General features: G+C 44.5%; 1 protein-coding gene across 2 annotated transcripts in view; it reads left to right on the top strand.

Annotated features, from left to right (window-relative positions):
- kdm5ba (lysine demethylase 5Ba) overlaps nucleotides 1–24853 on the top strand; it is a 121131-nt gene that overhangs the window by 87062 nt on the left and 9216 nt on the right. For both annotated transcript variants that reach the window (XM_078420785.1, XM_078420786.1), the window contains exons 23-24: nucleotides 795–1304; nucleotides 17553–17670. In XM_078420785.1, the coding sequence (XP_078276911.1) occupies nucleotides 795–1304; nucleotides 17553–17670 (628 nt within the window). The remainder of the gene's footprint in view (nucleotides 1–794; nucleotides 1305–17552; nucleotides 17671–24853) is intronic.

The raw sequence follows: 24853 nt of genomic DNA, 5'->3' as shown, positions 1-24853 counted from the left end.
AGCCTGTCAAGTTGGATCAAAATTACTATAGGAAAAAAAACTGCAGATGCTGGTTTAAATCGAAGGTAGTCACAAAATGCTGGAGTAACTCAGCGGGTCAGGCAGCATCTCAGGAGAGAAGGAATGGGTGACGTTTCGGGTCGAGACCCTGCTTCAGACTCATGTCAGGGGAGGGGGTGGGCTCATTGAGAGGAGGAGAACTTCTTCAAAGTGGACATACCTTGAGGAGAAATTGCAGTGGAGCAGCAGATGTGTAGGGAAAAAAACTGCAGACGCTGGTTTAAATAGAAGTTCAAAATTACTATACTTTTATATTCCATATCCTTGCAATAAAAGACAACATTCCATCAGCTCTCCCAATTACTTGTTATATCTGCATACTATCATTTTGCATTCCAAGTATCAGGCTTCCCAGATCCCATTTTGCATCTCACTCCATGTAGTTAATGTGCTTTTTCTTTCATTCTTCCAACATGGATAACCTCACGTTTCATCACATTTGTAATCTATTTGCCCACACTTAATTTATCTATTTTTGATGGCTTCTGGCTTGACATGGTAATCCACCTATCCTTGTTTTGTCAGTAAATCTGACAATCTGGTGTATTCTGTTCCTGTCAAATCATTAATATAGATTGGTTTCCATCACTAACTAAATTTAGTTGTAATGCTGGGGCATGTTAACTAAATCGATTTTAGTTCATTGCTGTTAATGTAGCTAATGTATGAGGAAATATGCTATTGGCATAGTGTCATATCATTTTGCAAAGATAAGTTATTTTTCTGATTTATAGATGGAAACTTTCAATGACGCCAGACTGAAAGAAATGGAATCCTTTCGTTCCCTCCAAGCAACAAACTCCAGAAAGTACCTTTCTGATACAGAGTGCATTGAAATCAAAATGTGTGTTTGTCAGAATGGTCCATCAGGCTCCATGTTGCAGTGTGAGCTTTGCAAAGACTGGTTCCACAGCCACTGTGTCTCAGTTGCTAGTGGTTGCCATGAGGAGCTGCCATGGCTCTGCCCACTCTGTCTGCGATCAGAAAAGCCATCCTTTGAGAAAATCCTCCCACTCCTCTCAGCGCTGCAAAAGATTCCTGTCAGAATGCCAGAGGGTGAAGCACTAAATTATATTTTAGAACGAGCTGTGAACTGGCAGCATCGGGCAAAGCAGCTTCTTGACACAGATGAACTACATTTGGCCCTTATCACCTCTCAAGTAACAACCCAACCTTGGCCAGGTATTACAAAACAAATGGCTGCGACTGAATTAGAGAAACAAGTAGCTGAATGCAATTTGCAGGTAGGTCACTACTACGTTTTAATTCAACTATCCCTTTCCCAAGAAATGAAATTACTCTACTGTTTTTCTCAACTTAAAGAAAAATTGACGTCTTGAGTTCTTGCGAGTCATTGTCTTTCTAGCTATATCTACCTACAGCAGAATTCATTTTAAGTTTGAAGATGCTAATTGCTACACATTTCATTCCTTGCTTCTCTTAATTGTTGTTAAGGTGAAAGACTAAACACAAACTTGCATGAAATGATTTTGATAATTCAAACTCAGATTTTAAAAGCTTAAATACTTGCAAATATGCTGGGCTCCATTATTTGAAGCCTGCAATGAAAAAATGTCGTGCCGACTTAGATTTCGATGCTTGTTAAAAAAAAAACATATTTCCAAGTTCAGAGAAACAATCCATTTAGAGCATCTCCCTGTAATAGAATAGATAAAAATTTACAACTTTTAAAAATGTTTCTTTCTTTTTACAATGGTCATGGAGCTCATTTGACATTGGTCTAGTCAGGATCCCAGTGGAGCAAAGCCATCTATCTATATCTATCTATCTATCTATCTTCTATCTATCTATCTTCTATCTATCTATCTATCTATCTATCTATCTATCTATCTATCTATCTATCTATCTATCTATCTATCTATCTATCTATCTATCTATCTATCTATCTATCTATCTATCTATCTATCTATCTATCTATCTATCTATCTATCTATCTATCTATCTATACTACTAAAACTCAGATCTTGTAGCGTTGTATATATATTCCACTGATGTCGGCTGAATACGGCAATTCCGGCAAAACGGTGAACCGTAGCGCCACGATTTTTGAACTGCCTTAATCGGCATGCGGTTCGCTGCTGGAAAATGATATTTTTATTTAATTCGGACGCATATTTTTTAAGTTACAGAGGTTTAAAAGTGCTGCCCCCCCTGATTTATCGAAGTTTTGACAGAAGGGGGGCGCTGCGGTCCGGCAGTGCTCAGTACGCATGCGCGGAATCTCCACACTCTGTACTCAGCACGCATGAGCGGCATCTCCTCACTCGCACCAAAACAATGGACGCCGTTAGCGGCGCCAGCCCGCGATCACCGGCTCACCTCTCCTCTCTCCCCTTCCTTCTCTCCTCTCTCCCACACCCGGGAGAACATCTCCCCGCTATCCCCCCCCCCCCCCCCCCCCACCGGGCCTTTGAATGATGCGATCTCCCGAAGCCCCCCCCCCCCCCCCACCGGACTTTTCACTGATCCGATCACCCGCACCCCCCCCCCCCCCGGGCCTTTAACTGATGCTAAGAGTGTGTCTGGGGGAGAGAAAATGGGGGGGGGGGGGGGGCTGAGAATGGGGAATGGGACAACAGGGGTAGTGCGGAGAGGAATTGGAGGTGGGGGAAAGAGGGGTACTGGGAAAAGGGGAGGTCCATATCCCTCCCCTCTCCCCCATCCCTCCATCCCTCAACAAATACCACCCCATCTCTCATCACCCCCCCCCCCCCCCGCACCCTCCACCCTCCATCCTCAACACATCCCTCCCTCCACCACTCCCTCCCCCTCGATCACTCCAAACCTCTCTCCCCCAAACCTCCCTCTCCCTCCCTCCCCCCTTCACTCCCTCACCCCCTCCCGGATACAATGGAAACCCTAAGAGGACGGGCCAAAGGGGAGAGTGTGGGGAGAGTAAGAGTGGGGATGGGGGACGAGAGAATGGGGGAGTGGGGAATGGGCCCAACGGGCCCACTTTGTCTAGTATACTATTAAAACTCACTTCTTGTTTATAAATATGTTTGTATCCTGGGTTTGTGTATATATCAGTGATTGCGGCAAAACTGTAAATCGTCGCGTCACGGTTTTTGCACCGCCTTGATCACCAACCTCCCGTCTGACCGGCCGCGATATTTTCATTTAATTTGGTCATATATTTTTTAAGTTACAGAGGTTTTAAAGCGCTGCCCCCCCTGATTTATCGAAGTTTTGACAGAAGGGGGGCGCTGCGGTGCGGATTAATCTTCATTGTGATGTCACAATGCCCCTGTGCCAAGCAGCTGCTATTGGGTGTCTGCTCTTTACAAATTTACATTTTTTGATTTTTAACCTTTTTTTTTCCAAAGGTCTTCAGCTTGTGACGTCACAATGCTTGTGCTACATTGTTGCGAAAAGCAAATGGTTGTTTTTTGAAGTTGTGTTTTTAATTGCAAGTCACTTAACATACACAGATCAGCATGGGGCCCCTATGCTCGTGGGCCACCGGGGCAAGTGTTACGAAAAAAGAAAGGGGAGGTCCCCCTTCCCCCCTCAACCCCTTCCTCCCCACTCCTTCCCACCTCCATCCCCAATACCTCCCCCCCTCCTCCCCAACTCCCTCCCCATCCCTCCCCACCTCCCTCACCCCTCGGGGACGGGCCCAACGGGGAAAGAGGGGTACTGGTAAAAGGAGAGGTCCCCCTCCCTTCCCCCTCCCTCCCCCCTCCCTCCACCTCCCCCCCTTCCCCCCTCCCCCCCTTCCCCTCCCACCCCTTCCCCCCTCCCCTCCCCCCCCTCCATCCCCCTCCCCTCCTCCATCCCTCACCCCTCCCTCCCCACCTCCCGGTTACAATGGAAACCCTACGAGGACGGGCCCAACGGGGAAAGAGGGGTACTGGGAAAAGGGGAGGTCCCCCTCCCTCCTCCCTTCCCCCCTCCCTCCCCTCTCCCTCCACCTCCCCCTCTTCCCCCCTCCCCTCCCCCCTTCCCTCCCCTCCTCCCTCCACACCTCCCTCCTCCCTCCCTCCCCGCCTCCCGGTTACAATGGAAACCCTACGAGGACGGGCCCAACGGGGAAAGAGGGGTACTGGGAAAAGGGGAGGTCCCCATCCCTCCCCCCTTCCCCCCTCCCCTCCCCCCCCTCCCCCCCTCTACCCGCCTCCCTCCCCTCTTCCCTCCCTCCACACCTCCCCCTTCCCTCCCTCCCCTCCTCCCGGTTACAATGGAAACCCTACGAGGACGGGCCCAACGGGGAAAGAGGGGTACTGGGAAAAGGGGAGGTCCTCCTCCCTCCCCCTTCCCCCTCCCCTCCCCCTCCCTTCCCCCTCCCCTCCCCCCCTCCCTCCCCTCTCCCTCCCCTTCCCCCCTCCCTCCCCCTCCCCCTTCCCCCCTCCCTCCCCCCTCCACACCTCCCTCCTCCCTCCCTCCCCCTTCCCTCTCCCCCACTCCCCTCCCGGTTACAATGGAAACCCTACGAGGACGGGCCCAATGGGGAAAGAGGGGTACTGGGAAAAGGGGAGGTCCCCCTCCCTCCCCCCTCCCTCCCCCCCTACCCACCTCCCTCCCCTCTCCCTCCCCCCTCCCCTCCACTCCCCCCCTCCCCCCTCCCTCTCTCCCCCCTCCCTCTCTCCCCCCTCCCTCCCCCACCCCCCCTCCCTCCCCCTACCCCCTCCCTCCCCCCGTTCCCCCCTCCCCTCCTCCCTCCCTCCCTCCCCCTTCCCTCCCCCCCACTCCCCTCCCGGTTACAATGGAAACCCTACGAGGACGGGCCCAACGGGCACACTTGTGCTAGTTATTTATATTTCCCTAATCCCTATTTCCCTGTAGCTTACACTCTTACATTTCCATCTTTGATACTTTGGCCATTTACCACTAGAAACGGAAGTAGCAACTACGATACAATACGATAGAACTTTATTTATCCCAGGATGGGAAATTGATCTGCCAATAGTCATAAAAACACAAAATACATGAAACATGAAATTAAAGTGACGAGTGGAAAGAATTGGGGATGTGCAAAGATTGGGGAGGGGGGAGGAAAGAGTCGGTCTCAGTCTATCCCATGACAGAAGGGGGAGGAGTTGTACAGTTTGATAGCCACAGGGAAGAAGAATCTCCCGAGGCGTTCTGACCTGCATCTTGGTGGAACCAGTCTGTTACTGAAGGCACTCAGGCTGTATCAGCTCGTCTTTAAGCAAGTATATGGAGCACCTATAGACATAGAACAGTACTGTAGAAAACAGGCCATTCGAGCATAAAGACTGTGCTGCACATTCCAGTTAAACTGATTAACTCTGTCTGCGAGTGATCCATGTCCCTCCATTGCTTAGTCATGTGCCTCTCTAAAAGTCTCTTAAATACCGTTATTATATTGGACCTGGCAGTGCCACACCTGGCAGTGTGTTCCAGGAACACACATCTCTGTTTAAAAAAAAAAAAATCTCCTTTAAACTTTGCTTTCTCACCTCAAGGATATGCCCTCTGGTCTTTGATCTATGCACCTCATAATTTTATATACTTCTATCAAGGCTCCCTTCAGCCTCCCAAGGCTCCCTTCAGCCTCCCAATGCTCCAGAGAAAACAATCCAAGTTTATCCAACTTCTCCTTAGAGCTAATCCAGGCAACATTCTGGCAATTCTCTTCTGTTTCCTCTCCAAAGCCTCCACATTCTTTCTGTAACTTGGCGACAGAAATGCACACAATAAAATGCGTGGCCTGACCAAAATCATATAAAGCTGCAACTTGATTTCCTGGCTCTTTACTCCATGCCCAGACCAATGCAAGCATATCATATGCTTTCTTTACCATTTTATCTACCCTGTGTCGCCACTTTCAGGGAACTATGGACTTGGACGCCAAGATTGCTCTGTATATCAATGCTGTTCAATTTGTTATTTTATGTATATTTTACCCTTGATTCGATCTCACTCGGATTAAATTCTATCTGCCATTTCTCTGCCAATTTCTGTAGCTGATCTATATTCCACTGTATACTTTGACAACCACCTTCACTGTCTGCAACTCCACCAATTTTGATGCTGTCTACCATTGTACTGTCCAACCCATCTGCACTTACGTTCAAGTAGTTTATATTACAAGAGAACCGAGCACAGATTCCCATGCAGTGCCACTGGTCACAGACCTCTAGCCAGAATAATTCCCTTCCACCACTACCCTGTCTTCTGAGTAAGCCAGTTCTGAATTCCAATGACGAACTCACCGTGGATCATAGAGTCATAGAGTCCTACAGCACAGAAAGAGGCCCTTCGGCCCATCGTGTCCGCGCCGCCCGTTACCAAACACAGTCTAATTTTAATCCCATTTTCCCGCATTTGGACCGTAGCCCTGAATGTTGTAGCATTTCAAGTGCCCATCCAAATGCCTCTTAAACGTTGTGAGTGTTCCCGCTTCCACCACCACCCCAGGCAGTGAGTTCCAGACTCCAACCACCCTCTGGGTGAAAAAGTTCTTTCTCACATCCCCCCGAAACCTCCCTCCCCTTACCCTGTATCTATGTCCCCTCGTTGTTGAACCTTCCACCAGTGGAAGAAGTTCCCCGCCATCTACCTTATCTATGCCCCTCATGATCATGTACACCTCGATCATGTCCCCTCTCAGCCTTCTCTGCTCCAGGGAAAACAACCCCAGTCCTGCTCAGTCTCTCCTCATAGCCGAGGCCCTTCATCCCTGGCAGCATCCTGGTGAATCTCCTCTGCACCCTCTCCAAAGCTATCACATCCTTTCTATAATGTGGTGACCAGAACTGTACACAATACTCCAACTGTGGCCTCACCAGTGTTCTGTACAATTCCATCATTACCCCCCACTTTTATATTCGATGCCCCGGCTAATGAAGGCCAGTAACCCATATGCCTTTTTAACCACCCTATCCACCTGTCCTGCTGCCTTCAAGGACTTGTGTACCTGTACTCCAAGGTCCCTCTGTACCCCTGTCTTCCCTAGGGTCCTTCCATTCATGGTGTACTCCCTCTCCAAGTTATTTCTGCCAAAGTGCATCACCTCGCACTTTTCAGGATTAAATTCCATCTGCCACTGCTCCGCCCATCTGACCATCTCATCTATATCTTCCTACAGCTTGCAGATCCCTTCTTCGCTATTCACCACCCCCCCTACCTTTGTGTCATCTGCAAACTTGCTGATCATGCCCTGTACGTTGACATCCAGATCATTTATGTAGATTACAAACAGTAAGGGACCCAACACCGATCCCTGCGGCACCCCACTGGACACCAGCCTCCAGTCACAGAAGCACCCTTCTACCATCACCCTCTGCCTTCTGTCACTAAGCCAGTTTTTTATCCATTTTGCCAAGGTGCCCTGGATCCCATGGGCTCTTACCTTCTTGACTAGTCTCCTGTGTGGGACCTTGTCAAAAGCCTTACTGAAATCCATGTATACCACATCCACTGCACTACCCCCATCTACCTCCACCTGCCTCCTCTCTGCCCAACCTGTCAAAGTCCTTCTGTAGAATCCCTGCTTTCTCTACACTACCTGCCTCACTACCTATTTTTGTTTCTTCCGTAAACTTTGCCACACAGCCTTCAATCCCCTCGTCCAAATCTTCAAGAGCCCCAACACCATCACCTTCTTTATTTCAAACAGCCCAAGCATGTTAGTATTCCCCACTGTCACTGTCCTTTATGAATGTAGATACAAAGTGCATGTCTAGTGTCTCACCTGTATCTTCTGACTCCTTCCTTTACCTTCTCTCTGGTTACTTTCTTGGTTTTAATGTACAAAATAAGATGCCTTGGGGGGTTTTTCCTAATCTGACTCACCAATGATATTTAATGCCCCCCTTTGGCCCTTCTTATTGCCTGCCTGGGATCTTGCTCACTCTCAAAGGCCCTGTCTGATTTCATCTTTCTAATCCTTACATATGCTTCCTTTCTATTTTTGACTGAATTTACTTTATCTTTGGTAATCCAAGATTCTCTTATCTTGCAATCTTTATCCTTTCTCCTTACTGGAGCATGCCTGTCCTGAACTCTAATCAGCTGGACTTTAAATGACTGCCCAATAACTGCTCCAAATTTACTCTCCTGTGTTTCTGCATAATAATGCTGTAATCTGGTTTGCCCCAATTTTGTACCTTTGCCTCACAATCAAACAATTAGTGGTTTAGGGTTCTTGTAGAGCATTGAGAAAGATAAATCCCCCAGGCCCTGATGGGATCCTCCATGTTGAGAGAAGATTTCAGGGGCCTTGAATCCTTATTCAGAACAATCTTAAAACCAATGGAATTGTGATCATTTTTTCCAAAAATATTCCAAAGGCACCAGTTGCCTGCCAAGGCCCGTTTCCCAGTAAAAGGTCCAGTGTGGTTCCTCCTCAAGTTGCACTGTTCCCATGCTGTTTCAGGAAACTTTTGGATACACCTCACAAATTCTGCCCCATCTGAGCCTTTTACAATGAGTTAGCCCCAGGCATTATTAGGGAAATTAAAGTTGCCCACTATGACAACCTTCTTGCTTTTGCATCTTGCTGTAAGTTGTCTACACATCTGTTCTTCTCTCCTGCTGACTATACGGAGGCCGATAGCATAAACCTATTAGAGTGATTGTACCTTTCTTATTTTTGTGCTCTACCCAAATAGCCTCAGGGGATGAATTCTCCAGTATGAACTTTCTGAGTGCCATTGTGACATTCTCCCTGAGTAGTGGAGCAAATTCACCATTCTTACCTCCCCCTCTATCATGTCTGAAACATCAAACCCCTGGAACGTTGAGCTGCTAGTGCTGTCCCTTTTGCAACCCGGTTTCTGTAATGGCCGCAACGTCATAGTTCCAAGCACTGGACCAGGCTTTAAATTTGTCTTTTCTACCCACGATACTCCTTGCATTGAAATAAACACACTCCAGCCCATCACGTTCACCTTATTGCTTAACCATTCCCTGCCTGTCCTTCCTTTGAAACTTACTTGTCATATCCTTTGCCTTAAAAAGATATGAAGTGCTGGATTAACTCAATGGGTCAGGCAGCATCTTTGGAGAACATGGATAGGTGTCCTTTCAGGTCAGGTCCCTTCTTCAGACTGATTTTGTGGGGAGAGGGGAAAGCTATGGGGTGGGGCAGGATACAGCTTGACAAGTGGTATGTGGATATAAGTGGGGGGGGGGGGGGGGGGTTGATGGACAGGTGGTTGGACTAAAGCCAGATTAAAAGATAAAACGTGAGATGAGGATAGAAAAGGAGCGAATTGTCCACAGCTTGTCTTCTGAGGTGGCTTACTTAATGTTAAAAAAAAAAAAAAGAATGTATACAATATTTGATGTCAGTGTTAAATGTCAAGCGTGAAACTAGTGGGGGAAGGGGAGAAAGGGGTGAGAGTCCAGGTGGGGCATGGAAAGAGGAAAAAAGGGGGGAGAGGGTTAATCTTTAAGTTTTAGTTATCTAAAATTAGAGAATTCAATAGTCATATCATTGGGCTGTAAGCTATCCCAAGTGGAATTTCAGGTGCAGTTCTTCCAGTTGGCATCTGGCCTCATTCTGGCAATGGAAGAGTCCCAGGACAGCAAGGTCAGTATGGAAAGGGGAGATAAAATATATTCAGAATGCTGACCTTTTTGTGTTCGGCCACCCATACTGACCTTTCTGTCAGGACTATCCTGGTTGTTAACTATTTTAATTTCCTTTCCCATTCCTATGAATATTTTGACTGATGAAAGTTTGTTTCAGAGTAGACGCAAAATGCTGAAGTAACGCAGTAGGACAGGCAGCATCTCTGGAGAGAAGGAATGGGTGACGTTTCGGATCGAGACACTTCTTCAGACTGATGTCAGGGGAGTGGGTGGTACAAAGATAAGGAAGTATAAGATAAAGCAGTGTAAGGTGTGAAAACAGGACCAAGGGAATGGAGATCAAGGAAAATGTAGAATGGATCATTGTTATTCTATTTGAAACCCACTAACTCCCATAGCTATCTAGACTACACTTCTTCTCACCCTGCTTCCTGTAAAGACTCTATCCCCTCCAATGTCAGAGGTGGCCTAGGACAGAAAGGTCAGTGTGGGAATGGGAGGGGGAGTTAGTGTTTTGAGCAAATGGGAGATCAGGTAGGTTTAGGCGGACTGAGCGGAGGTGTCAGTGAAACGATCGCCGAGCCTGCGCTTGGTCACGCCGAAATACAGGAGTCCACACCTGGAACGGCGGATACAGTAGGTTGGAGGAGGTGCAAGTGCACCTCTGCCTCACCTGAAAAGACTGGTGGGGTCCATGGACGGAGTCGAGGGGGGAGGTATAGGGACGAGTGTTGCATCTCCTTCACTGGCAGGGGAATGTATCTCTGGTGGGAGTAGTTTGCATGGGAAGGGACGAGTTGACCAGATAGTTGCGGAGGGAACAGTTTCTGGAAAGTGGAAAGGGGTGGAGATGGGAAGATGTGGCTTGTAGTGGGATCCCGTTGGAGGTGGCGAAAATGTCGGAGGATTATGTGCTGTAACTGACGACTGATGGGGTGGAAGGTGAGGACAGGGGGAACTCTGTTCCTGTTTAGAATGGGGGGAGGGGAAGCAAGAGCGAGCTGTGGGATATCGAGGAGACCCTAGTGAGGGCCTCGTCTATAATGGAAGAGGAGAACCCCCATTCCCTAACGAATGAGGACATCTCTGATGACCTGGTATGGAACACCTCATCTTGGGTGCAGATACGGTGTAGATGGAGGAATTGGAACAGGGGATAGAGTCTTCGCAGGAAGCAGGGTGGGAAGAAGTGTAGTCGAGATAGCTATGGGAGTCAGTGGGTTTAATAGATATCAGTTGATAGTCTGTCTCTTGTGATGGAGACGGTGAGATCAAGTCGGTCAATAGTCAGTCTCCTGTGATAGGGACTAATTTTCTTTTAGGTGAATAACATCTTTAATCCCCCCCCAAACTTTTCACCTCCACAAGGCATGCCTATAACATTAAGGAATACTCTTCACTCTTCTTGCTGAGTGCAGTGGTAATAAGAAGGTTGACACTGTCCAGGTCAGTGCCATCCATTTGAATGATACCCAATGCATCTGCATAAACATTCATTTCCTACGCCATCTCTATTCTGTACCATCCATAAAATGCAATATACCAACTTTGCTTCATTGCTTCATTGTTGCTGATACCCAATACATCTGCATAAACATTAATTTCCGACACAATCTCTATTCTGTACCATCCATAAAATGCAATATAGCAATTTACAAGACATCAATTGCTTCATTGTTGCTGGGCCAAATCTCTAGATCTTCCCATCTAAAAATTCAGTGGTAACGCCTTTACTACTAAGACCACTGCTATTCAAGAAGATGGCTTACCACTCCTTCGGAACACTTGACAATATTTTTAGAGTTTTTTTTGTTCCAGTTTGTTATTCAGGGATTACCATTGCAAATATATATATATATTTAAATAATTAAAGCTGGATTAAGTATAGCTCTACAGCCCTTGCTGGCAAGTAGTGTGTGAGCATTTGCAAAATTAGACTTGCACATGAACAAATATATTTGGGCAATGTGCTCAACAATGAGGTACTTGATAACCAAAGAGAGAGCGCTGGACAAATTAAGGGAATAAGAAGCAAAAATTTGTTGCACTTGAGCCTGTATCCCAGAGTTCTCGTGGAGCAGGTTGCAGAGATGTTGGATACATTTATATTTCTCAAATTCTTAAGATACGAAGAAAGTAGGACAACAGTGTTCACGAAATGAAGCAATAGATAAATGGGAATCATAAACCTGGCACCTGTGATTGGCAAAATGCTAGAATCCATTATAAAGGCTGCTTTAACAGAGCACTTTGAATATTATAATATTGTTCAGCAGAATAGGTAGGGTTTGACATATTCTATGACCAGTAGAATTGTGTTTGACAAATCCAGTAATGCTTTTTGACAGTTATAACAAAGGTACAGTAAGAGGGAGTATAAGAAGATAACTGCAGATGCTTTGGTACAAATCGAAGGTATTTATTCACAAAATGCTGGAGTAACTCAGCAGGTCAGCCAGAATCTCGAGAGAAGGAATGGGTGACGTTTCGGGTCGAGACCCTTCTTTAGACTGATGTCAGGGGGGCGGAACAAAGGAAGGATATAGGTGGAGACAGGAAGATAGAGGGAGATCTGGGAAGGAGGAGGGGACAGGAGGGACAGGAACTATCTAAAGTTGGAGAAGTCGATGCTCATACCACTGGGCTGCAAACTGCCCAGGCGAAATACGAGGAACTGTTCCTCCAATTTCCGGTGGGCCTCACTATGGCACTGGAGGAGGCCCATGACAGAAAGGTCAGACTGAGAATGGGAGGGGGAGTTGAAGTGCTCGGCCACCGGGAGATCAGTTTGGTTAATGCGGACTGAGCGCAGGTGTTCAGCGAAGCGATCGCCGAGCCTGCGCTTGGTTTCGCCGATGTAAATAAGTTGACATCTAGAGCAGCGGATGCAATAGATGAGGTTGGAGGAGGTGCAGGTGAACCTTTGTCTCACCTGGAAAGACTGTTTGGGTCCTTGGATGGAGTTGAGGGGGGAGGTAAAGGGACAGGTGTTGCATCTCTTGCGGTTGCAGGGGAAAGTGCCCGGGGTTGGGGTGGTTTGGGTAGGAAGGGACGAGTGGACCAGGGAGTTACAGTAAGAGGAAGATGTTTGATGTATCTGGATTTTCATGAACCATACATTTTTCTTAAAGATTTGAAAGGTTGGGATAGTACAATAAGGGTACTTAGATAGAGTAGAGCCATTAGCATATAATTGTTATGGTTTTTTAATCTGTGTTAATTGTTGCTTTATTTGACCATGCACCAGGTAGTCGTGTGATATCTGAAAATATTTTGCAGATTTATTTTTCTCCTCCCTCAGCATGATTAATGGGGATTTTTTTCTGGATTCACAATGAACCTGTCAGCAGATGTCCCTCTAGGTGGGTGGTTCATGATTAGAGACTGGAGTGCAACTTCACACTCAGTAGATTGCCAGCCATTGGACTTTGGTAGATCAATGGAATAGCACAAACTTTCTCGAGTTTCTCAATTCCTAGGCTGATGCAGGTATAACTAGCACATTGTAATCAAGGCGGGAAATTGGCTGCTGGGAAAAGGATAAATAACAGCTTACATTTACTTCAATTGCAATGGTTTAAATACTTAAATTAATTAAGAATCAGACTAGTTTATTATCATATATACCAGAGTGCAATTAAATTTCCTGTTCGCATGAGTAAGCAGAATACGGTGATGATAGATACAACAATGAATATAACAATGCATGCAAACCAATAGAATGGTGTATAGATTGTAGTGCAATCTCAAGTAATGCGATAACAGTAGTGCAATCTGAAGTAGTGCAATAACAGTATAACCAAATGAGATTTTAAGAGTAGGTGGCAGCATCTCTAGGATGTGGATGCTAAGGAGATGAATGGTTCAGGAGTCTAATAGCTGTGAGAAATGTTCTTGTATGTGAACAAGCGGACTTTTGAGCTCCCGTATCTCTCAGAAAGTAGAAGAGAGAAAAGGGAATGGCCAGGGTGGCAAGCATCGATGATGACATATTTCCAGCCTTCCTGATGCAATGCACTGTGAAAATGTAATTGATGGAAGGAAGTGAGTGTGTGATGGACTGGGTAATGTTCACCACTCTCACATTCAAGAACAAAGTAGTTGGAAGCACATCATGCTACAGGTGGTATAGTAGACAAAGAGGAAAGTTATCTAAATTTACAAGAATATCTATACCAGTTGGGATGATGGGCCAAGGAATGGCAAATAGAATTTAACTCTGACAAATGTGAGGTGTTGCATTTGGTATGTCAAAGCAGGACAGGACATACACAGTAAATGGTAGAGCCCTAGAGAGTGTTACGCAGCAGAGAGAAGTACATACATATTACCTGAAAGTGGTGTTGGATGGACAGTGCGATGAAGGAAGCGTTTGAAATGCTTGCCTTTATTGAGAAAGGCATTGAGTACAAAAGTCATTAATGAGGCCATAATTGGAGAACTGTGTGCTGTTCTGGTCACCCAGCTATAAGAAGGATGTCAGTAAGTTGGAAAGGATGCGAAAGAGATTCACCAGGATATTACCTAAACATTCTGGCTCAAGGGGAGAGGTTGGTTAGTCTTGGACTTTTTTCTTTGGATTGAAGGAGGTGATCATATTGAAGTGTACAAAATAATGAGAAATGTGGCTGCAGTGGATGTTCAGTCTTTTTCACAAGGTAGAGGATTTTAAAACTAGAGGGCGTAGCCCCAAGGTGAAGGAGAGAGATTTGAGAGGGACCTTGAGGGCAATGTTTTCCACTTGAAGGATATTGTGATTGTGGAATCAGTCAGAGGAAGTTAGAACAATGGATACAATTATAAATTTGAAAAGACCTTCAGAAAGATAATTGAATAGGAAGGGTTTAGAGAGCTATGTGCCGAATGGGACCAGCCCAATATGCCCTCTGGTCCCTGACACCCCCTCCACATCAACTCTATTTAGGCCTTTCATTATTTGGTAGGTTTCATGAGATTCTTTCCCCCCCCCCCCCCCCCCCCCATCCTTCTAAACAGTCTCCGAGCCATCAAATGCTCCTCTTACGTTAACCCAATCATGCCCGGATCATTTTTGTAAACCACCTCGGGACCCTCTCCATCATCAGCACATCCATCCATAGAAATGGAGCCCAAATCTAGTCACAATATTCCAAATGTGGCCTGACTGACGCCTTATTAAGCTTCAGCATTACATCCTTACTCCGGTCCTCGGGAAATGAATGCTAACATTGCACTTGCCTTCCTTGTTACTGACTCAACCTGTAAATGAACCTTTTGGGAATCCTGCACTAACAGTTCCAAGGCCCAGATTTCTGAATCATCTTTCCATTTTGAAAATAGTCTTTGCCTTTCTTCTATCAAAGTGCATGACCATACACTTTGCTATGCTGTATTCCATGTGCCACCTCTTTGCCCACTCTCCCAACCTGTCCCCAAGTCCTTTTGCAGCCTCCCATCTTCCCCAACGCCTATCTTCATATTATCTGCAAATTTGGCCACAAAGCCATCAATTCCATCATCCAGGCCATTAACGTATAATGTGGAAAGTAACAGATGCAACATGGACCACTAGTCACCAGTAGCCAAACTGAAAAATCTCCCTTTATTCTCACTCCTTCTGCCAGTCAGCCAATCTTCTATCCATGCTAGTACCTTGCGTCTAATACTATGGGGACCTATCTTGTTTAGCAGCCTCATGTGCAGCACCTTATCAAAGGCCTTTTGAATATCCAAATAAACACCATCCACTGATTCACCTTTGTTTATCCTGGTTGTGACCTCAAAGAATTCTAACAGATTTGTCAGATAAGATCTCCCCTTAACAATACCATGCTGACTTCAGTCTATCATGTGCTTTCAAGTGCCCCGAATCCTCATCCTCAATAATGGACTCTAAAATCTTACCAAATATTGAAGTTAGCCGTATTATGTCATATTATATGCCTTCTTTTGCTTTTTTGCTATCTTTGACTTCCTTTGTCAGCCACTGGTACCTCATTCTCCCCTTAGTATGGTTCTTCCTCTTTTGGATAAAAAGATTCTGTCTTTCGACTTACTCCCTGAAACTCCTACCGTTGCTGCTCCACTGTCATCCCTGCTAGGGTCCCCTTCCAATCAACTTTAGGCAACTCGTGCCTCTGTAGTTATCTTTACCCAACAGTAATACCGATATGTCTGATTTTTGCTTCTCCCTCTCAAACCGCAGGTTGAATTTTATCATGTGATCATTGCCTCCTAAGGGGTTCCTTCACATTAAGCTCATTCATTACACAGCACCACATCTAGAATTGCTTTTTCCCTCGTGGGCCCAACCATGAGCTGTTCTATAAAGCCATCTCGTGAGCATTCCACATGTTCCTTCTCCTGGGATCCAACACCAACCTGATTTTCCCAATCTACCTGCAAATTGAAATCCCTCATGTCCACTGTAACATTGCCTTTCTCACATGCCTTTTCTATCTTCTGATGTAATTAGTAGCCTACATCCTGGCTGCTATTCGTAGGCCTGTACTCCCATCAGGGTCTTTTCACCCATGCAGTTTCTTAACTTATTATTTGTTGATTTCATTTAATAGAACCAAAACACTTTTGCAGATTGTGTTTATGGTACAAAATTAAAGAATGAAGTTTGAAAGATGTCAACAATGGAACGTGCAAAATAGACATTTTTACCATTCGTAAGGACGAATAAAGCATATGCCATTTTCCTTTGAATCTCAGAAGACCAAATGATCTCCTCATAAGAGCAGCTGCCACAGAATGAACCACAGACCAATCTCTAGCCAAATGAAATGGGAATTTGGGAAAGTTACAATTGCACAAATATTAAAACCAATCACGTACTTCCAATCTCCCTCATGCTACCAATCTCCCAAAAGAATTACTTACTAAAAGAGTCTACAATACAAATGCTATGTTTATAACGGGCAACATCTTCAAATTTCCCATGCAAAGGGTGTGTTGTAGATAGTGCTCATGCTGATGCTTTTTATCTGTCACACTGTCAGAATGCATTTGCATTCAATATTTAATTAGTATCTGGATGCAAAGGAGATCTCTTTGCATGTTGCCGGCACTTTCAAAGTAGAAACCAGGATACATCCACATAGCAGCAGTTTCTTTATCGTTGAAGGATAAGAAACTTATTTGGTCATGAACATCGTTGGCAATGCTGGCACTTTTCCTTGAGTACTCGTAAAGTGTGCCAATCATATTAACAGTCACATTTGGACTGAACTGGCATATTTCTTTTCCTCAAATAATTAACTAGAATTATGGAAGAACCAGCAGCACAGTGGCAGCTGCTGCTTTATATGAAGCTGCTGCCTCATTGCGCCAGAGACCCAGGTTCAAACCTGACCTTGGGTGTTGTCAGTGTGTAGTTTGTACAGTCTCCCCTGAACAGGGTGTGTTTTTCCTCTGGGTGTTCTGATTTCTTCCCACATCCCAAAGGGGTAAGGATGTTTAGATTAATTGGCTTCTGTAAACTGCCCCTCGTGTTAAGGGAGTGGATGAGAAAGTGGGATCACACAGAACTACTGTGAATGTGTAATTGACAGTCGCCGTGGACACGTTGGGCCAAAGGGCATGTTTCCATGCTGTATCTCTAAATTAACTAGTTATGGATTTCTCACATGACTTGGAATTTTCTGGTTGTGGTGAATGTCTGTGGAATAATCAGATATCCATCTAATAAAGCTATTTGCTCATTTGCCAACTTGTCATCAAACCAATCAATAAAATGGTTTCAATTTACCAATTTAATAGTTTGACTCCACATGAAAATTAAGATTTCTCTTTTTTGGTAGAATTATTCTCGTTCTTTGGTGGAAATTATTGTCCATTTAATACACATTTCAACCATTATTTCTTATCCAGAAACAATGTTTAATCTTATAATGCCATTTTTTTTCTCTTCATCTTTGACACGTAAACCAATTGAAATAGATTTAATGTATTCATAGATTTCATTTCTCTTATCAATTCAGGTGAATTCAGATGCAGAAGTTACGTTTTACACTGCAGTTTGCAATACAAATGCATCGGAAGAAGAAAAGAAGATACGAGATTCCAGATCTTTATGGCAGAAGTGCATCCCAGCACAAGGTTTGCAATTGTACATTTAACTTGCAGTGGAGTTGCAGCTTTTTATTCATTATAGGTCTTCAATGAAAAAAAATATTTTGACGAAGGCTGTTTTCTCTTTATCTTCCTGCATGACTCTTTTGCAAAGGTGTGCAACTGTACATATGGAATGAGAAAGATGAGAAGTTTACAAAAGTGCAGTCTTTGTTGCAATCAGTGGTAATCATGTGTAGAGGATATATTTCTGGGAAGTGAAAGGCAACAGTTTATCTCTGATTAACATGTGTTATCTCATGATTCTTCAATTCCACAAATGATTTTTCACTCATTACCTGGAGAAACAAGGCAATCGAGTCCTAAAAGTTAAAGTTATTGCTTCGTCATCCAGTAATATCTCAACACGAAGACTCAACGTAATGCATTTGTTGGATGACAATCCGTTGGTTGGTATAAAGTCCCAAACTGAGACATTTCTAGCCCAAAGGATGGAAATTTCCATTTGATAATTAGTAGGCATGAAGTATTCTATTTCTCATTGGTAATTTGGAAAGTTATGCTGATTGGGGAAAAGATCAAGTCGTTTTGCCATCTTGATAGTTGTATGTTACAAGGCTAATGGAGTTATTGGCTAATCACTGCAATTGGTTTGTTTACTTTGAACACAAAGGGAGGTGGTTTAGAAAGAATGAGCCCAAAGTCCTCCAGATAGATTTTAGATGCTTTTGAGGCTTTTTGTAGTCACCACCTTTTTTGGCATTGATCATGTTTTTTCCTGAAATCTTATCAAATCTTCTGACATGTACAATTAACGACAGTCCTAGTTATTACCTCTCTGTTGTAGGAAATAAATAATTGTAGCCCTGTCAGTACAGGTTTATCAAAACTTCCCTGGTCTTCAATTATATCCCTCTAAATATAAATCCTAGTCGCAGGTTTGTTTTTAATACAACCTTGCTAACCTATGAATCTAGTGACAGAATTTCTGTCTAACTAATTTGATTGAATTTATTAAGAAGGTGATGTAGTATGTTCTTCAATAGGATCTTTGGGACAAGGTACATGCATAGAATCTTGTCAAAGTAAGAGCTATGAGATCATGGGTAAATTGGATACATTATTGCCAAGAATATAGAGGGTAAGTGATGGTTGAGAGTTGTTTTGCAATTGGAAACCTATGACTAATGGTGTATTTCAGGGATTGGTGCTGGGCTTCTTGCTGTTTGATATATACATTAAGAATCTGGATGTGGAAGGACATATAATGATTAAGCTCCCAGTGGTCACAAGATTGGTAATGTTAAGGATAAAGTGCTTAGCACTTGTAGGCTACAGAATGATAGCAATAATGGTAAGATGAGCAAAGCAATGGCAGATAGAATTTAATCCTGAAATATATTAGGTGATAGATTTTGAAAGGACTTAAAAAGCAAGGAGTGTAAGAAAATAACTTCAGATGCTGGTACAAATCGAAGGTATTTATTTCACAAAATGCTGGAGTAACTCAGTAGGTCAGGCAGCATCTCAGGAGAGAAGGAATGGGTGACGTTTCGGGTCGAGACCCTTCTTCAGACTGAAAATAAAAAGCAAGGATATACACAGTGAATAATAGGACCTTAAGAAGTACTGAGGAGCAGTGGGCTTCTAGTGTACGTGTCCAAGAATCTCTGAAGGGAGCAGCATAGATAGATTAGGCAGAAACCTTACCTTCATTAGCTTGGGCATAGAATACATGAAGTTAGTTATTGGTACACATGTAAGAAACGTTAGTTAGGCCACAGCTCAAGTGCAGTGTGCAGTTTTCACTGCTACACTCATGGAAATATGTGATTCACTGGAGATGATGCAAAGAGATTCAACAGGATTTTGGCTGGGATATAGCCAGTTATGGGTTACTGGATAGACTGAGTTCATTTTCAAAGTGACAAAGAATGAGGGGTCAGCTCAGTTTAGTATGCAAATTTATGAAAGGCATAGAAAAGGTGAATAGTGATAAACATATCCTCTTGGCAGAAATGTCTATGACCATTTGTAAGGTAAGGGATAGTACACACATTGATGGTGTCAAAAGCTTCACGTTTCTAGGAATAAATATCACCAGCAATTTTCTCTGGGAGAACCATATCGAAGCTATGGCCAAGAAACCACACCAATGTCTCTATTTCCTTAGAAGGCTAAGGTTGTGCGACATATGCCTATCAACCCCCACCCACATCTACAGATGTGCCTTAGAAAATATTTTATCGGAATGCATCACACCCTGGTTTGAGAACATCTCCATCCAAGACCGCAAGAAATTGCAGAGTTCTGGATATAGCCTAGGCCATCGTGCAAACAATCTCCCTTCCATACAATACAATACAATACAATATATCTTTATTGTCATTGTACAGGGGTACAACGAGATTGGGAATGCGCCTCCCATACGATGCAATAATTTAATTAATTTAAACAACAGCAGCCCAACGAAACAAATTGTAACAGTTTTAAGACAGAATAAAGTGCAAGTAGATCTGTGCCGGATCACTGTGCGATGTGACCATCCGGCTCAGCGGGACCGGTTCATAGCAGCTATGGCCCTGGGGATGAAGCTGTTCCTGAGTCTGGAGGTGCGGGTGTAGAAGACCTTGTATCGTCTGCCCGATGGAAGGAGTTCGAACAGACGGTTGCAGGGGTGTGAGGAGTCTTTGTGGATGCTGGTGGCTTTTCTGAGGCATCGTGTGTTGTAGATGCCCTCCAAGTCTGGTAGCTGTGTTCCGATGGTCCTCTGAGCTCTATGGACTACCCGCTGAAGAGCTTTCCTTTCTGCCTCCGTGCAGCTGAGGCACCACACAGAGATGCCATGCGTTAGGATGCTCTCTATGGTGAAGGTCGTCAGCAGCTGTTGGGGTAGACCAGACTTTTTCAGTGTTCTTCGGTAGAACAGTCTTTGCTGTGCCTTCTTGACCAGCGCAGCAGTGTTATTGGACCATGTTAGGTCCTCCGAAATGTGAGTGCCCAGAAACATGAAGCTAGACACTCTCCACACTGTCCCCGTTGATAAAGATCGGGGCATATTCCCCGTTATGTGACCTACGGAAGTTGATGATCAGCTCCTTGGTCTTGGTGGTATTTAGGGGCAGGTTGTTATCAGAGCAGTCCGCCAGGTTCGGCACCTCCGCTCTGTATTTTGTTTCATCACCGTTGGTGATAAGCCCGATCACCGTTGTGTCGTCTGCAAACTTGACAATGGTGTTCGTGTCGAATGCAGGAACACAGTCATGTGTGAAGAGGGAGTAGAGCATGGGGCTCAGAACACAGCCCTGTGGTGTGCCGGTACTCAGAGTGATAGTGGAGGACAGGTGCGGGCCCATTCTCACTACCTGCGGTCGCTCCAGCAGGAAGTCCAGGATCCAGTCGCATAATGACGAGCTGAGGCCTAGCTGGTGGAGTTTGGTGATGAGCTTGGTGGGGATGACCGTGTTGAAGGCAGAGCTATAGTCAATGAATAGCATCCTCACGTACGTGCCCTGTCTCTCGGTGAGTCAGGACTGTGTGAAGAGCCAGAGAGATGGTGTCCTCTGTGGATCTATTTGCCCTGTATGCAAATTGATTTATTCACAAAATGCTGGAGTAACTCAGCAGGTCGGGCAGCATCTCGGGAGAGAAGGAATGGGTGACGTATCGGGTCGAGACCCTTCTTCAGACTGATGTCAGTGGTGTGGGTGTCTTTGACCCATTGACTCCATCTACACTTCAAGCTGCCTTCGCAATGCCACAGGCATAATCAAGGACCAATCTCACCCGAGTCACTCCCTCTTCTCTCCTCCCATTGGGCAAGAGGTACAGAATTTAAAAAATGCATACCTTCACATTCAGGGACAGTTTCTTCCCAGCTGTTATCACGCAACCAAACAGTCCTCTCATCAGCTAAAGTGCGTTCCTGGGCTCCCACCTTCCTGATTGGAGACCTTTGAATTATCTTTAATTGGACTTTATCTTGCACTAAATGTAGTATCGTTTATCTGTACACTGTGGCTGGCTTGATTGTAATCATGTACAGTCTTTTCTTTAACTGGATAATATGCAAACAAAGGCTTTTCCCTGTACCTCGGTACACGTGACAATAATAAACTTAAGTAGACTAAGAAGATTAACGGGGGACTTGCAGAAGAATTTACCTTGCGGCTCTGGAAATTACTGCTTCGGGATGGTGGTGTACTCTTGCAACATTTAAGAAGCAAATCATCATGCCATAAATGTCTACAAGATACAGGTTGGGAAATAGGATAAATATATAGAGATCGGCGATAGCTTTCATGCATTCGGTAGGCTGAAGGGATTCTGTTTCTGTTCAATGTCACTGGTTTTGAGTTAACTAAACATAGTTTGCCTTTAACAAAGCCATGCTGCCTTTCCCCCAACTGTGTGTTAATCATGACTGTAATTATTGCTTCTGGCACTTTCCCCATCACTAAGGTTAAACTGACTCGTCCGTACTGACTGTTTATCTGCGCACCCAATTTTAAGCAAGGTTGTAACCATTGCAGTTTTCAATATTTGTAGGTTGGTGCACCATTCCAAACCTACACATCTGAAGGATTATAAAAATAGACAGTAGGTGCAGGAGTAGGCCATTCGGCCCTTCGGCCCTTCGAGCCAGCACCACCATTTACCTTGATCATGGCTGATCATCCACAATCAGTACCCTGTTCCTGCCTTCTCCCCATATCCCATTACTCCACTATCATTAAGAGCTCTATGTAACTCTCTTTGAAGCATCCAGGGAATTGGTCTCCACTGCCTTCTGAGGCAGAGAGTTCCACAGCTTCACAACTCTCAGTGAAAACGTTTTTCCTCATCTCTGTTCTAAATGGCGTACCCCTTATTCTTAAACTGTGGCCCCTAGCGTGTCCAATCCCTTAATAATGTTATGTTTCAATAAGATCCCCTCTTATCCTTCTAAATTCCAGAGTATACAAGCCCAGTCGCTCCAGTCTTTCAACATATGATACTCTCGTCATTCTGGGAATTAACCTCGTGAACTTACGCTGCACTCCCTCAATAGCAAGAATGTCCTTCCTCAAATTTGGAGACCAAAACTGCACACAATACTCCAGGTGTGATCTCACTCGGGCCTTGTACAACTGCAGAAGGACCTCTTTGCTCCTATACTCAACTCTTCTTGTTATGAAGGCCAACATTCCATAAGCTTTCTTCACTGCCTGCTGTACCTGCATGCATACTTTCAGTGACCGATGAACTAGGATACCCAGATCTCGTTGTACTTCCCCTTTTCCTAACTTGACACCATTCAGATAATAATCTGCCTTCCTGTTCTTACCACCAAACTGGGTAACTTCACATTTATCCACATTAAACTGCATCTGCCCACTCTCACAACCTGTCCAAGTCACCCTGCATCCTCGCAGCATCCTCCTCACACTTCACACTGCCACCCAGCTTTTTGTCATCTGCAAATTTGCTAATGTTACTTTTAATCCCTTCATCTAAGTCATTAATATATATTGTAAATAGCTGCGGTCCCAGCACCGAGCCTTGCGGTACCCCACTAGTCACTGCCTGCCATTCTGAAAGGGACCCATTTATCCCTATCTTTGTTTCCTGTCTGCCAACCAATTTTTTATCCATGTCAGGACCCTACCCCCAAAACCATGTGCTCTAATTTTGCCCACTAATCTCCAATGTGGGACCTTATCGAAGGCTTTCTGAAAGTCCGGATACACTACATCCACTTGTCCATTTTCCTAGTTACATCTTCAAAAAATTCCAGAAGATTAGTCAAGCATGATTTCCCCTTCGTAAATCCATGCTGACTCGGAACGATCCTGTTACTGCTCTCCAAATGTTCTGCAATTTCTTTTATAATTGACTCCAACATCTTCCCCACCACCGATGTCAGGCTAACTAGTCTATAATTTCCTGTTTTCTTTCTCCCTTCTTTCTTAAAAAGTGGGATAACATTAGCTGCCCTCCAATCCACAGGAACTGATCCTGAATCTATAGAACATTGGAAAATGATCACCAATGCGTCCATGATTTCTAGAACCACTTCCTTAAGTACCCTGGGATGCAGACCATCAGGCCCTGGGGATTTATCAACCTTCAGTCCCATCAGTCTACCCAACACCATTTCCTGCCTAATGTAAATTTCCTTCAGTTCCTCCATCACCTTAGGATCTCTGGCCACTAGAACATCTGGGAGATTGTTTGTGTCTTCCTTAGTGAAGACAGATCCAAAGTACCTGTTCAACTCGTCTGCCATTTCCTTGTTCCCCATAATAAATTCACCTGCTTCTGTCTTCAAGGGATCCACATTTGTCTTAACTATTTTTTTCCTCTTCACGTATCTAAAGAAGCTTTTACCATCCTCCTTTATATTCTTGGCTAGCTTACCTTTGTACCTCATCTTTTCTCCCCGTATTGCCTTTTAGTTATCTTCTGGTGCTCTTTAAAAGAGTCCCAATCCTCTGGCTTCCTGCTCATCCTTGCGATGTTATACTTCTCTTTTATTTTTATACTGTCCTTGACTTCCCTTGTCAGCCACGGTTGCCTCTTACTCCCCTTAGAATGGCCAAGGCCTCAGCATTTTACTCCTCTCCAATCTGACGTGCCTCCCATTTCAACCCTGTAGCTGATGGACTTTATAATTCCTCCTTTTGTAATGTTCAGCTCATCCAAAATTTTATTTACGTCTTCCAGTGGCATCAACTTCCTTGTCGAAAACCGATGTAAAAGTGCGCAGTCACAGTCTTAGTCACAATAGTGTTCACCCTTAATGAATAAGTTTCCTTTATGGTTTCTTGGCACAACATTTAGCAACTTTGTTGGGGCCTGTTGATTTTTTTTTTGCATTTGTTTTTATATATAGTTGCTGATCTTGTTTTCAGCTCTCTGTCTTTTGTATATCCCTCTGTTTTCAATAATTAGCCTGTTCTTGGTTGTGTTAACAACTTGGCATGTCTCTTGAGCTTTTATCTTCTATGTTAATTTATTTTCTCCTATTTTTGGCCATCCATAAAGCTCTGTCCATCATGTGGATATACCTACACTGAAACTGGAACCATGTCCACATTAATAGCAGTTCAGTTTCAGTATATCAAATTTTTTGATTGAAAGACTCAGCAGTTCCTCCCTCCTAGTTTTGACAAAAAGGCTTTGCCCTGATAACATAACTCTCTTTATCTTCTCACTGATGTTTTTCTGT

The sequence above is a fragment of the Rhinoraja longicauda genome, chromosome 24 (genome assembly GCF_053455715.1).
Source record: "Rhinoraja longicauda isolate Sanriku21f chromosome 24, sRhiLon1.1, whole genome shotgun sequence".
Classification (NCBI taxonomy): domain Eukaryota; kingdom Metazoa; phylum Chordata; class Chondrichthyes; order Rajiformes; family Arhynchobatidae; genus Rhinoraja; species Rhinoraja longicauda.
This window is presented reverse-complemented; position numbering and strand designations above follow the sequence as displayed.